The sequence below is a fragment of the Acanthochromis polyacanthus genome, chromosome 6 (genome assembly GCF_021347895.1).
Source record: "Acanthochromis polyacanthus isolate Apoly-LR-REF ecotype Palm Island chromosome 6, KAUST_Apoly_ChrSc, whole genome shotgun sequence".
In the NCBI taxonomy this organism is placed as follows: Eukaryota; Metazoa; Chordata; class Actinopteri; family Pomacentridae; genus Acanthochromis; species Acanthochromis polyacanthus.
Window position 1 is genome coordinate 2982443 of NC_067118.1, and position 15055 is coordinate 2997497.

At 39.0% G+C, this 15055-nt stretch overlaps 1 protein-coding gene across 1 annotated transcript in view; it reads right to left on the bottom strand.

The window, feature by feature from the left end:
• The window catches only part of LOC110972006 (uncharacterized), a 112317-nt gene that overhangs the window by 4301 nt on the left and 92961 nt on the right, over window positions 1-15055 (bottom strand). The window contains exon 7 of the mRNA XM_051949700.1: window positions 784-887. Coding sequence (XP_051805660.1) covers window positions 784-887 — 104 coding nt within the window. The remainder of the gene's footprint in view (window positions 1-783; window positions 888-15055) is intronic.

Sequence of the window (15055 nt, forward strand, 5' to 3'; positions counted from 1 at the left end):
GTATCTGTATAATACTGAAATTTTATCTGATTTAATTGTATAATTTTATGGTCACACATTATGAAATAGATTATTATTCTACTGTTATTTTTGCTAAAAATTCAGATTTTCAACAAAAAATTGGATAAAATGTTTGTGAGGTCAACTTAACTATTTATATATTATTAACCATTTGTCAATCCTTGATAAAAGTAAAACTGTGAAAAACACATAAAAGAACAAATTACTCTTTCTTAATGCTTTTTAATGTGAACATTGAATACGGTTTTTCTTTATTTTTAATAAATATTATCTGTAATTTTAAAAACTGAAAAAATCTTTTAAACAATTTTTGGGTAATTATTTTTCACTTTTTAACCTTAATATTAATATTTTACGTTCAAATAACTTACAATTAAGAAATATTCCAGTTCCTTAAAAAACATTTAAAAGAACAACAGATTTTTAATGTGGACATTTTTAAAGTTTTTTTTATTCCATTCAACATTTAAATTGATATTGTTGTTCTGTAGTTTTATTTATCTGTAGAAATCACAGCAAATTGTTTTAAAGTCATTGAAGGTAAAATTGAATTTTTTTTACAGTGTCCTGTTAAAATAAAAGTCCTGATTTTCAAATATTCAAGTGAATTTTACCTGATAACATTTCTTGAAGTTACTCCAACTGCCATTACAGCACATAAAATCTTTAAATAATAAAATTATAAGATCAGAAAAGACTGATTTGGAGAATTTCTGAAACGGTAGCGACGTTTTCTGGACAGGAAGAGTCAGAGACGTTCACCTCATGGTTCCTGACTTCCTGATTCTTCTTCAGTTTGTAAAGAAGCAGAACGACGATGGCCAACATCCCTCCGATCACCACCGAACCTCCGGCCACAAGCAGCACTGGAAGGAAGTTTAGTTCATTCAGCTCACAAACGTACATAAAGAAGTTCAACAACACCAGAGTTTATCATGAATAATTCGTCCAAAGTTGCCTCATTAGCCGAGAAAATAGAAAAAAATGAATTAAATGAACGAAACTTGAGAAAACAAATTGAACAAACTCAGAATGTTAAATTAAATCAACTCAGACTTTCTCTATTTTTTACATTTTCTACATTTAAAGAGGTTTTCTCAAACAAAAGTGATAAAACTACTTTCTTTCAGTGTTTTAAGCAATTTTGTTGGTTCAACTTAATGTTCTTGTGTTGCGTCGACACAATTTATTAGAGTTGATTCAACTTATTTCCAAGGTTTGGACTTAATTTAACCAGTCGGGGACGATGAATTTAACAGTTTAACACAAAACAAAACAGTTGTTGTTCATTTGTTTGTTTGTTTTAGCATTAATCAATTCTGTTGGACCAGTTTAATATTCTTGTGTTGAATCAACATAAGTTATTAGTTAAACTTAATTCAAAGGCTTGAGCTCAACTGAATCTGATTAAGTCATTTAATTGACTAATTTTACAGTTTTAAATAACTTGAGTGAATGAAGTTGGTCCAACAGAACAACTAAATGCTAAATAAAAGCATTTTAAAAACATGGAAATATTTTATTTACAGGGCTTAAAGTAAGAAAAAATCCTGAGCCTGAACTTCTAAGATCCAATTTATAGTGTCAATAAACATATTTAAATGTGTTTTAAAACTCACTAAAACACAATATATATGAGATTCTATTAATTCAGAGCAAATATGAGGTCATCTGGTGGAAATAATGCCCATTATGATCCCACTATTTTATTGTTGCTCAAATGTAAAACCTTACTCGGCCAAAACTTAAAGCATTTTGGAAAGTGCTCCAAGTCAGATTTTTTTTGTGTTGATGTTTCAATACCACATCACTATAATTGCAAAGATTTATTTCAGTGTAAAGGGGAAAAAATCATGAAAATCAAGTACATGTATTAATAATTTTTATCTCTTCAGTAGATTTAACAAGAACTCAAACAACACCAACCACAACAAAACTGCTACAAAACTCTGCTGCTTTCCTTCATAAGGCACAATTTTTACTTACAACATTATCTCAAGTGTCAGTCTCAAGAGAATATTAAGTGCTTGGAGAATACTGTTTGAAAAAGTCATTTCTTTTTTCTTCTTTGCTTTGTTTGTGAATTTTCTGAACATTTTCTTTTTAACATGTTCAAAATGTTGTTTGTTGAAATAAACTGTAAAACACAGACAACAGAATTAACTTGTTTAATATTCTCTGGAACACTACAAGAGAATAAACTGTCATATGTCACTTTGTACTTTAGCAGGTAATAAAAGTACTAGTATTAACTCTTAAATGCAATTTTAGTTCTTGCCTCACAATATAAGATTCCTCTGAATAAGCTGATCATGATGCTGACTCTCTCAAACTCTGTAACTAGCAAAGAAATTCGGGCCTTCCTGATCTGGTTTATCTGGGTCCTGGCGGCAATGGACTGCTCATGCTGAAGAACTTCTACTCTGGCCTTTTCCTCTGGAGTCAGAAGATGTGATTAAGAAGCCCTCTGTAGCACATAACCACACATACATGTTAGTAACTGCTCACTTGATACACCTCAATAATCTGTGTGATTACTGTAAATCATTTGATTTTTAATTTGAACTGACACACATTTTGTTTGTTTTTGATAAGGGAAAAATGTATTAACTGTATAATTTGTTCAGTTGGCTTTCAATTTAAATGTTTCTATTTTTTATCTATATTTTGGGAAGAAAAAACGGTGAAAGCAGCCTAAGAACATTCTTATTTAACTATCTATCCATTATTCATTTCACACAACCCATACGTTTGTTCTGTTCTTACTAATAATATTTGCTTAAGATTGGAGAGTTTTTGTTTGTGGCTAGACATCATTGGATGCATAAGGTCAGAAAATCTGCTGAGAGCTATTTAACTCATTATTACAAACATCCTATATGTCCTCAAATAAAAAAGGTTCATATCACCTAAGCTACATTCAGTTTGTAAACAGATGTTCTGAGTAGAATAATGGGACAAATCCCTATGGCTTGATCTTTGATTTTTTTTCCTTTCAAAATAAAAGCCAGCAAACTAAATAGCTGTTTCCTTTTTTCCTTTTGCCGTGGTAAAACATAGAAAATGTTTAAAGATTAAGAAATCAAACAAAATCAACAACTTCTGTTTTTGTTACTTTTTTAATTCAGTACCTAAGCCCGTTTGTTTTTATTTTGTGGTGAAACCATGGGGACTGTGGGGCGTGCACGCGCATCGCCACTGACGCACTTACGCCAATGGGGCGAGTCAACACACCGCGGCTCAGGGATCGCAGCAGCGGCTGCTCTCTTTGTTAATCAGCAGAGACACATCCTCTCTCCTCTGTCACACAAAGTCTGAGCAAACTTTAGTATCTGCGTCTTTGGGCTAAACACGAACTCCAACGCTATTGACCAGTGATCAGCTGCTCGATTCTTCACCGCACCACTCACAGATTGGAGCTCCGTGCGCTCTGGAGAGACCAGGCAGCCACAGGGCTGGGACACGTGGAATGGGTATACAGTCCAAGCAGAAATAGAATAAATAATATGCAATATATATCAATGTGTTTCCAGTAATTCCCTTTAAATATAATGACAAAAAACACCAACAAATATTGCAAAATTTGATTTTGTTTGTCGGATACTGTTATTTCTTATCAGCGGCTCAGCAGCACTGACGATGCCGAACCAAGAGGGGGCAGCATATCGTGCGCCCAGCAGTCGATGCGCACTCGCAGTTAGAAAACTGTAATTAGATAAAAGTTCTATCAGAAAGTCGCATGCGTGGACAGAAGGTGTATATTTTTTAATGTAGGATTTGGAGTTTGATTGATTAAAGCGGAGCAACTGAATGCACAATGACGCACATGCTTGGAGCCTTCGGACCGAGATGGATGAAATGTTTTTAAATGGTACACTTCCATGCGCCGGAAATCCGGCGCGGCGCCGGAAAACTTTAAGCCCTGTATTTATTTCAGTCAATCCAACTAATAACTCTTGACCACATTTAACTGGAGTCCAAAATTAACTCTGTGAATGAAATTCATTTTTAAAATAATAGGATTTAAACATGATGACATAGTTTTCTATCAGCATTAAGCAGCTTAATGTATTTTTGCTGAATCAGTATAATTTATTAGAGTTTATTTATTCAACCAGATTTCATCACAAAGGACACATTAAGTTCTTGACAGAATGTAAAACTTTCCTTTTGGAGAATCCTCGACTGTAGATTTGTGTTTTTAACTGAGAATGAAGCTGAAGGAGGATAAATGGAGATGAATTTACCTGAAAACTGGCAGAAGGTTTCAGGAGGTGGACTGAACGGAGGAGATCCTGAACTCTGGGTTGTTGGTGGTGCAGTGGTGGCTGATGGGACTAAAAAAGATTCAGAGTCTGATTTAGCTAAATGAATATGAACAGGTTTAGATGCAGCAAAAATGAATGTTTTTCAAAAATGTCTACTGTTGTTTTATAGTTCTTGTCTTTAAAATTTAAAATTAGATTTTTCCAGATGGGCTGCACAGTGGATTAGTGGTAAGCACTTTCGCCTTGCAGCAAGAAGATCCCCGGTTTGAGTCCCGGCCTGGGATCTTTCTGCATGGAGTTTGCATGTTCTCCCTGTGAATCCGTGGGTTTTCTCCAGGTACTCCGGCTTCCTCCCACAGTCCAAAAACATGCTGAGGTTAATTGGTTACTCTAAATTGCCCGTAGGTGTGAATGTGAGTGTGATTGTGTGTCTGTATATGTAGCCCTGTGACAGACTGGTGACCTGTCCAGGGTGTCCCCTGCCTTCACCCGAGTCAGCTGGGATAGACTCCAGCACCCCCCATGACCCTAGTGAGGATAAAGTGGTGTATAGAGAATGGATGGATGGAATTCTCCAGACTATTTCTTTTAGTTCTAATAGAGACATGTTGAAACTCACCGGCAGTGACGAGGATGTTGAACATCTGGAAGGAAGCGGAGGTTAAATATTCTCCTAAACCACATGAATACAGTCCAGAGTCACTCAGCTTCAGCTGGGAGATCGATGTATTCACTAAGAAGAATCTCTTGTTGGATTCATGATAATATTTGATGCTGTATCTGCCACTCTGAGCTTCATCTCTGGTGGTTATCAGGAGGATTTCTCCGTTACTGCAGTTGTTCCTGCAGAAGAACTTGATGCTGCTGGAAGAAAGAAAACTGCAGACGATGCCGATGTTTCCTCCTTCCTCTTCGGTGTAAATGTTGATGCTATTGTGAGGGTCCTCTGCTGCTTTGAAAGAAACAAATATTACAGCAGATCACACATTTACAGTCATGAACTAAAGCTTCCATCCACTTATAAAGTCCATGTTTATCATTCAGTCTTTAGTTTACAGTGAGTCTTTTAATGATGGAATCACTTAAACATGAATCTTTGTCACAAAAACAATCATGAATTTTAATAATTAACTTCTAAAAAATTATGAAATCTGTTCGGTCATAAATATACATACTGCAACATGAATTATCAGTTTGGTGATGTAGAAAGTTTCTTAGTTGTCTCTGAACTTCTCGTTAGTGATTCTGATCGACTACAGCTGCTGACTCCTCTGATCCAGTTTAAATAGAACCCATTAGATCCACTCATTAGACTCAAACACTACAGTGGGAAAGTCTGAGGAGCTCAGCAAAGATCTGAAAAAGAAAATCATTGACTTGAACAAGTTACAAAGTCACTTGGAGCCATTTGAAAGCAGCTTCAGATCCTAAATCATCTGTTTGTCAGAATAAAGTTCATGGTCCAGTTGTGTTACTGCCACCATCAGGAAGAAAACACAAACTATCAGCTGCTGCTGAGAGACCATTGGTCAGGATGGACAAGAGTCAAGCAAGAATGATGAAAAAGTAGGTCTGAATGAATGAGAAGCTGCTGGAACACAGCTGTCAGTGTCCACAGGGTTTTACATCAACATGAGCTGAGAGGATCCATGAAGAAGGAAGTTCTTCCTCTAGAAGCAGAACCTTAAAGCTCCACTCAAGTCTGCTGCTGATCACATGGACAAAGAAAAGACCTTCTGGAGGAAAGTTGTGTGGTCAGATGGAAGAAAAACTGAAGGTGAGGCCTTTAAGCCCAAGAACACCAAACCTACCATTGTAGCAAGACTGCAAAGGCCCTGGAATTCCTGAGCTGATCAAAACTCAGATAAGCTGTCCCTCTCCAGCACTGACCAACACCCATCTCTATAGGAGGATTGAGACATTTGTATTTCTGTAGGTTTTCATTCACAGAAGGATGGAACTCCTGTGAACATTTAAACCCCTGGAATAACTTCTTCTTTTTAAAAGACAATGACTTTCAATTATAGACTATGGATGTTTGTTTAATGAACTTTCATGCTAAAATCCCTTTTCAGCTTCAGGAGACCCTCAGCCGGAGATGTCTCTGCATTCCACAGATCAGATAACAAGTCGTAAAACTTTATGGCAGAAGGCTGGAGTCACCCTCTCCCTCTCTTTGACTGAAACAAAGAGACTGGAACTGAACTTACAAAACCTTGCCAAATTAATATTTCTGGAATGTATTTTGTGTTTACAGAATTACCAACGTCAATGGAAATCATTCATCATTAACATATCCGAAAATCAAGATTCTATCTTTCACAAAAGCTGATTTATTAATTTGTGATGTTTAATCTGATTCCTTCTTTATTACTCCATTTAGGTTGAATGATGACCATTGTATTTACCTGTTACCAAATCTCTGACTTGTTGTTATATTCTCACTGTGATACATATTTTTAATGTCATAAACATAAACATATAGTTATGAATGAAATGATTCACATCATATGAACATATGTATTAATCTACACATTTCACTTTCACACAACTGAATATGGTGGGATAGACAGATCGTGTTTTGCGCGTTTAATATCATATTTTAATCCATTCTGGATTCCTCTTTCTTCTCTACTTTGTGAGAACAAAGAGATTCCAAATTCCACCAGACTCGCGCCTAAAAGTTCTCTCTCTCCGCCCAGGTCCTCCCCTTAGCTGGACCCACAGATAAAGTCAGCCGTAGCCCACATTCTTCTCTCTTGCCTCTTACCACTCTCTCTCTTACCCCTCTCTTCCTGAGAGGCCAACCAAAGTCTCTCATTATTTTCTTACCTAAAGCGCGTTTTTCCTATTTTCGAAATTCCCTCACCATCTAAGTTTGTTAACTATTTATCTCTTAATATTTTTGTAACTTAAGGAGACATTTTGCTCAATTTTAAACCAACGTTATTCGTTTTAATCTGAAGAACCGATTCAGAACCAGCATTTATTTTTCTTAATTTTGACAATTCTTCATCAACACCCATTTTTCTTGGCTAAAGCCTGAGAACCATCATTTTTAAGCACTCAGCTGAGAACTCCGGAGATCTGCTGGATCAGGTCTTTGCATAGAACCGATCAACCCGCGGCAGGACATCAAGGCGTGGCCACAACGACGACGCACCGTTCCGAACCTGCCGGTCCAGACCGTGTGCATAATCTGAAGGCCCAGCAAGTCCCAGCCCCATGACGGTTCACTTCAATAACTCCAGCTGAGTTTGCTCTGATTCCATTCTATGGGTGATGTACTAACATCTTGGTCAATTAATTAATTTAATCAATTTATTCTCTTACAAATCATTAGAATTCTTAATCCAAATTACCGATTACCTCGTCAGGTTAGCTCTGGCTAATCCTCACCATATTTTCTTCTCTCTCACACCTACTTCCACATCCCTCACACATGCACACACACCACACACACACTCTCACATTCCACGCACACACGTAGTCTTGCACGCACACACACACACCATATCTACATTGTACATAGTTCACTTGTCATTATTTTCATAGAATAGTTAATAAATACCTCATTATAGACCAAATTACAGTCTTGTGTTTCTTTGTGTAGAATGTGGTCAATTTAAACGAGGATTCAAGACTTTTTGATATGAGATTGATCAAAATTTTTATGAATATTAATTTTTTTATTAATATTAAATTTTTCCCTAGAAATCTAGGGTGGTGCCCCAATTATTGATAACGAGAGCAATAAATCATAACGTAGTACTGCTACATATATTGGTTCCCCGTCCGAGGCCGATTAAAAACCTTTTTTGCACAAAGAAACACTGAAGCCTCCTCTGCCATTCATTCACATACACTGGTTCTTTATCTGCTGTGTGAGCTATTATGTCTTCCTGTAATCAAATTGTGTAAGTAATTTACTGCTTGAAACGCTGTTTTGTTTTTATATCACGTCGGATTGATAACATTAGTGGACGCACTTGTGTTTTATTCATCTGTTTGCCGTGAGCGCTGTTTGCCGTGACGTCAGCTGAAGCTGCAGTCAGTCCCTGTGTTGCTAACTAAACTAGCCTGAGCTCTTTGAGTTGTTGTTTCGAAAGTTTTTATCCATCTTGATACAGTTTATTTGTCGACTAAAACAATTAAAAATAAGGCCTGAAATTCATGAACAGTGCTATGCCTTACCGATGAAACGTCCGGAACGCATAGTTTGTTCAAAAGCCTCCCAGTTAGCGTTCGGAGTAGCTAACCGAACTTGCTAACTCTGCTTCGGCAGCTTGAGGTAATCTAGCATTTGGGTGTCTCGTGCCCAACACACATTCATTGCTTGGTTAAATATAACATTCGTTTGCTGTTTGCTAAGATCCGCAGCGACCTAATTTTATTAAATAAGGCACAATTAGCCGCCGAGCTAACTAGCATTAGCAGTGAGCTAACTAGCATTAGCCCGGTCTTCAACCACCAAATTAAGAACAAGCCCAGTGGCACCATCTTGTGGCTGTTTCGAAGTGTTACACTAAAAGCAAAATTTCTCTGCAAACATGTATGCATGTGATTCTAGTCTTTGAAACGCATTTTGATCGAAAAGCATGACTTATTTTTGAATTTAAGAACTGAACTATTGTTGTCAACACATATTATTAAACATTTAATGCACTTATTCAAATGAATTTTTCTTTTAATTCATTTTTTGATTTTCAGTTCAGATTCTGAACCTAAGCAATTTTCACAGATTCTGACTCATCACTTAAACACAAGTTAAGTGAGTTGTTTTTTGCATCAACTAATCAGTTGAGCACATTTTAAGTAAACATTTAATGTGCATAATCAAGCTTGCAATTTAATGTTTATTTTGAAACTTTTTCATAGTTAAATGGTTTTACACAACTGAATGCCTGTAACTAACCAATGCTGAATTAGTTCTTCTTTACCTATGGTAATTGAGCTTCTAAACTTGAACACTGAAACAATTAATCTTACAAAAACAAATGTACATAAATCCAGGCTGTTGACCAAATGATTTAAACTCTTCTTTTTGAGAACATCTAACTGCATTTGAATAATCTCACTTGTTGTTATGGTTGTTCCGATTCCAAAAACAGAACTTTTCCAGCCCAACTTGTGCTAAAATTGTTTCGTTGTAAATTTGTTTGTAACATTTGTCCGTTTGCTCTCATTAAAAGACATGGCCCCAGATGCGTCTGACCTCAGTGACCCCCTGATGAGCTTAGATGACGCTTTAAGTGGCTTGACTGAAGACATGTTACCTGGATATGTAAGAAAAATCCAAAATGTTGGTCCTTCTACCCTTGAAACCAAAATGACAGAGCTCCTGACGGAAGCGATCTCAAAAACACACAAACAAAAAAATTTTTTGTCAAGAATCTTAGGGAAAATGGCTGCTGTGATGTCAGCACAACTTCAAAACACTTTTCAACTCTTAGAGAGGACAACAAAAACTCTAAAAGCCCGCAATCAGGAAAATGAACTATTAAAAAAGCAGAACCAAACTACTCAAACCCAGATAGAGCAAGAACACCAAGCTAGGGTAGAAGCCCAGAAACGTGTAGCTGAATCGGAAGCCCAAATCACTGAACTTCAAAGCAAAAATGCTGAATCAAACCAAGAAATACATCAATTAAAGAAAGAAAATGACCGATTGCAAGAAGCAATTTCTAACCAACAAATCCAGCTTCAAACTGTAGAGACAGAGCTGGAACAGTCCAAGAAGGACTATACAGAAACCAAACACCTTCTAAAGAAAGCTGTGTTTGAAAACAATGACTTAAAATCTCAAATCAAAGACAACAGCAGCTATGTGGCAAACCTCGAACGACAGTTGCATGATGCTGAACTCAGAGCTGCAGAACCACTAGAAATTCAAAAGATCGAACCAAAAGAGCTAGCTGAACTTGAAGCTGAGCTCACAGAACCGGGGAGATACACCCCATCTCCTCCAGCAGCTCAGAGAAACCCATTACCCCAGGGTTCCACAGTCCGTGATTTAGACAGCATAGCTAGACACATAAAGCGTTTTGAACCAAATTTTAATGACTCCAACTATGACATCCTCACCTACTTGTCTGACATCAACTTCTTTTTGAAGAGGCGTCCACTCGCCTCAGCAGATGACAAGATTTGTCTGGTAAAGATGACATCCAGTCGTGATGTCAGCAGCTTTATCGACCGCCAACCTCTCAATGTCAGAACTGATTTTGAAAAGCTGTGTCAGGCCCTGAAAGAGGAATATCGCGACCTCATGCCAGACACTGGCCTGATACCTGCCCTTCGTGTCAAACAGGGACGATCAGAGAATCCCCATCAATATTACCACAGGCTACGTCTAGCCTACTTTGGATCCCAAAACAAACCGGGAATGGAGGAAGATTTGCAATTCAAATCTCTCTTTGTCGAACACCTGCATCCTACTACTAGCTACCACCTTGGAGTGTCGGCTTGCCCACGCTCCTTAGACAGCCGACAGCTACGTGAGCTGGCTGCAAAAGGCTTCTTTAAACAGAGACAGAGTCAGTCCAGATCAGCAAAACATAACACTGTTCTGCGTCTTGACAGCCCTCCCTCACTGATGGAGCTTGAAAGAACTTCAGGCCACAATTCACATGGTCGGATTACTCATCCACCACTAGCTAAGCGGCCTGACTCAACACCGAAACAGTCCTCACCTCAAGGACCTAGGCAGGCCCACAAACCTGTCAAACCACCTTGGACTGGCGGACGCCAGGACCACATGAAACCTGTTCCTAACCAAACTCGGCCCCCAGGTCACCCACGAAGGGGATGGTCGAACCGTTGGGACAGACATCACAGTCGTGGTGCACCCCGTGACAACTACTCGCATAGGAATGATGAGAAAAGCAGACCCAGACAGAACCACATCAGTGGCACAAGTGAGTCTGACATCCCTCACATTTCCCAAAAAGTAAAGGAGCTTAAACAGCTGCTCCAAGAGGTCAGGAAGAAACAGAAGAAGTCAGAGCGTGACTCTGTAACGTCTGTGTCTTCCTCCATGGATTCCTTCAGTCCCTCAACCACGGCTGGAGAAGAATTCTACTTGGGACCTCATGAAAATGCAATGCACTCAGACCTGCAACAATGCATGACTGAATACTCCAACCATGAATATGACAACCCTGCCAGCCAACCAGATGACACAGAAAATATGTCAAACTGGGAAGCTGATGAACCTGACTTTGACTCAGACCCTGAGACTGACACGCTAGATTCCCAACAAGGGGGTGATGACCGAGAACTCCTCAGTGCGCTCTCAGAAGTCCAACCAGACTCTGATGATGAAATTTTTGAGACCAATGCATTCACTGGTCCGATGACATTCCTGAGCCACCTCACTGAAAAAGGAGGAACAGGCCGAAAATTTCACCTACCGATAAACATTGAAGGTGTCCTGCATCAGGACGCACTTCTGGACACTGGAGCCGACATCACAATAATGTCACTCCCTCTTTTCCAGGAACTACAACACAGACTGCACAGGACAGGTCGAAAGTCTGATTGTCAGTTCTGTGACTTAAACATCCAGCCATATGCACAGACAACGGTCACGTTGTCCACTAGGGCTGAATTGATGCTTCAGATAGGACATATGACCCTGATCCATCCAGTGTATGTGTCATCTCTGGACAACACTCCTTTCCTTATGGGTAAGGACCTTCTCAACCGCTTTGAACCCATAATTGACTTTAAATGCTCTGTAATCTACGCACAGGTCCGCCAGCCCCTGCCAATCGCAGCTCCTGATGGCACTGTGACACAGAGTTACAGACAAGAGCACACAGGCATGACAGACGACACCTTACAAGCTCCACAGAGCCCATATAATGTCTTCCTTTGCACAGTGGCTGAATCCACTCCTGCAACCCACCTCTGTCCACAGGCTGAATATGTCACTGAAACTGCAGGTATCAAGTGCACCAGCAGGGCCGCACTGCATAACCTCCAGCTTCCACTAGACCCTGGTCTTCCTTTTTCCATCCAGAACGTTCCTGTGGACACTCCTTGGACAGGTGCCTCCACATGTCAGCCCAGCCCAGAATTTTGTGCCCACCCACCCACCCTGTCAGCCAGTGAGCTCACTCGCCCTCCCTCTGCTGCCCCACAGGCCACTCACTCTCCTGTGTTGGTCTCCCTGGCAGCTGACTCTGACCTTATGACCCTGCCTTCACTTGACTGTGACACACAGGGCCCGGTTCCAGATCTTGTGAGTACTAATACCTACACTCTGCGCTCTCTACACTTCTCCTCGACTTCTCACTTTTGGCTCCTCTCTACTGTCCTCGCCACGTTTCTGGTGTTCATCGGCCTACTTTTTCATGCTTTTGGCCCTCTCACTTCACCTTCATTCGTGGTGACCCAAAACCACAGGGGGGTGACGTTGACACACGGCCATGAATCACCATGGGCAAATCCCAGCCTGCACACCGTTCACCAGACTTCAGGTCAGATAGGAAAAGCCAACCACAGAAAGTTTAAAACCAGACTACTCCTACTTCTGATAGCCATCACAGGAACTCCACATGAAGTGACCAAAGTTCCACTCCTTAAAATAATGACAGGTAGACAAAGGATTCTACTACTGCACCGGCTCTTCCAGCCAGAGGAAGCCTGTGTTGATACAGCTCACACAGCTTCCCACTATATGACTGACGTAAGTGACCAAAACCTCACGCAAAATAACCACCAAGTGGGGGACAAAACATGGTCCCACCTCTCTGCCCAACCACCTGAGAACACTAAACGAAGTGGGGGTAAGCTCAACCGTGAGCTGTTCCCTCACTGGTCTGACCACTACAAGATTAAGGACAAAACCTGTCCTGTAATCTATCAAAACAAAATCGATAGGGACAAAAACCCGTCCACTTTGAATGAATACATAAAAATCGCACCAAAACTTCATAAAGACTGCATGGGAAGCAATAAATCAGTCAGATCTCATACCAGAACTAAATAGATAATTAGGAAAAACTAAACGTCCTAGAGAAAAACAACAGGTGTAGAATAGAACAAAATTAAATAACTTAATTTTACAAATCCAATTGTAAAATTAACAGGCAAAGAAATAAATTACTAAGTTTACAAATTCAACTGTAGAATTAGCAGACAAAAGGAAATAAATAACTTTACAATCATAAGCCTAACTTTAACAACTAAACAACCATACAATCAAATTGTCAGGAAATTACCAAATTAAATAATATAATCACAACAAACCAAGATAGTTTACTAATACTAACATAAACAGAGCTGTTGTCCTTCCTTTCAGACTCAGTGAAAAATCACTTGAGGTCCTCTCAACCACAGGTGTCTTGTCTTCAGTCAAGTTCACCTTTTAATATCTTTATTAGCACCCTCGTTAAACTCCGTAGGTACAAGTGGGGGTTAAACCCATCGTATCAAGTGCACAACTGACCGTAGCCTCTGTTTTGATTCTCGTTAACATAAGATTCGCGTCTCTTATCACTGCCAGTATCGTGAATTCATAACTCTCTGTTTTCCAGGTTGTCTGCTCACCCAGTAGATAAATATACTTCTGTCTGACACGTTTCAAGACACCAGCTTTAGGTAAATCATACATATATCCTCTCACTCTAACACAACACCTTGGATTCATTACTACTGACAATTACACCTCTCATACGGTTAAATGACAATTTAACCATGATCTAACACTTCTGTAAGGATTTACATTTTTCAGAAGTGGCATATATAGCTTTAGGTTTGTTTTAATTTACCTTATTTTGTTTTATTTTTATTCTCTAAGCCCATAGGACTTACCTACTCTTTATTAGAATCTTGATTCTTTTACTTTACCTTACTAGTCAGTAATAAAGCTGTTTCAGAAGCTAACCCACTAACCCTTAGGATTCCTGTTCCTGATACTAATAAACATCAGCCCTGAATCAGAGCAGCATCTGAGTTTGTTCCTGACGACCACGGATGACCTTGATGTTGGACCGAAGTTCGTCTGATACAACGAACATCGTTCCAAAGTGGGGGAATATGTAGCAAGACTGCAAAGGCCCTGGAATTCCTGAGCTGATCAAAACTCAGATAAGCTGTCCCTCTCTTCAGCACTGACCAACACCCATCTCTATAGGAGGATTGAGACATTTGTATTTCTGTAGGTTTTCATTCACAGAAGGATGGAACTCCTGTGAACATTTAAACCCCTGGAATAACTTCTTCTTTTTAAAAGACAATGACTTTCAATTATAGACTATGGATGTTTGTTTAATGAACTTTCATGCTAAAATCCCTTTTCAGCTTCAGGAGACCCTCAGCCGGAGATGTCTCTGCATTCCACAGATCAGATAACAAGTCGTAAAACTTTATGGCAGAAGGCTGGAGTCACCCTCTCTCTCTCTTTGACTGAAACAAAGAGACTGGAACTGAACTTACAAAACCTTGCCAAATTAATATTTCTGGAATGTATTTTGTGTTTACAGAATTACCAACGTCAATGGAAATCATTCATCATTAACATATCCGAAAATCAAGATTCTATCTTTCACAAAAGCTGATTTATTAATTTGTGATGTTTAATCTGATTCCTTCTTTATTACTCCATTTAGGTTGAATGATGACCATTGTATTTACCTGTTACCAAATCTCTGACTTGTTGTTATATTCTCACTGTGATACATATTTTTAATGTCATAAACAAACATATAGTTATGAATGAAATGATTCACATCATATGAACATATGTATTAATCTACACA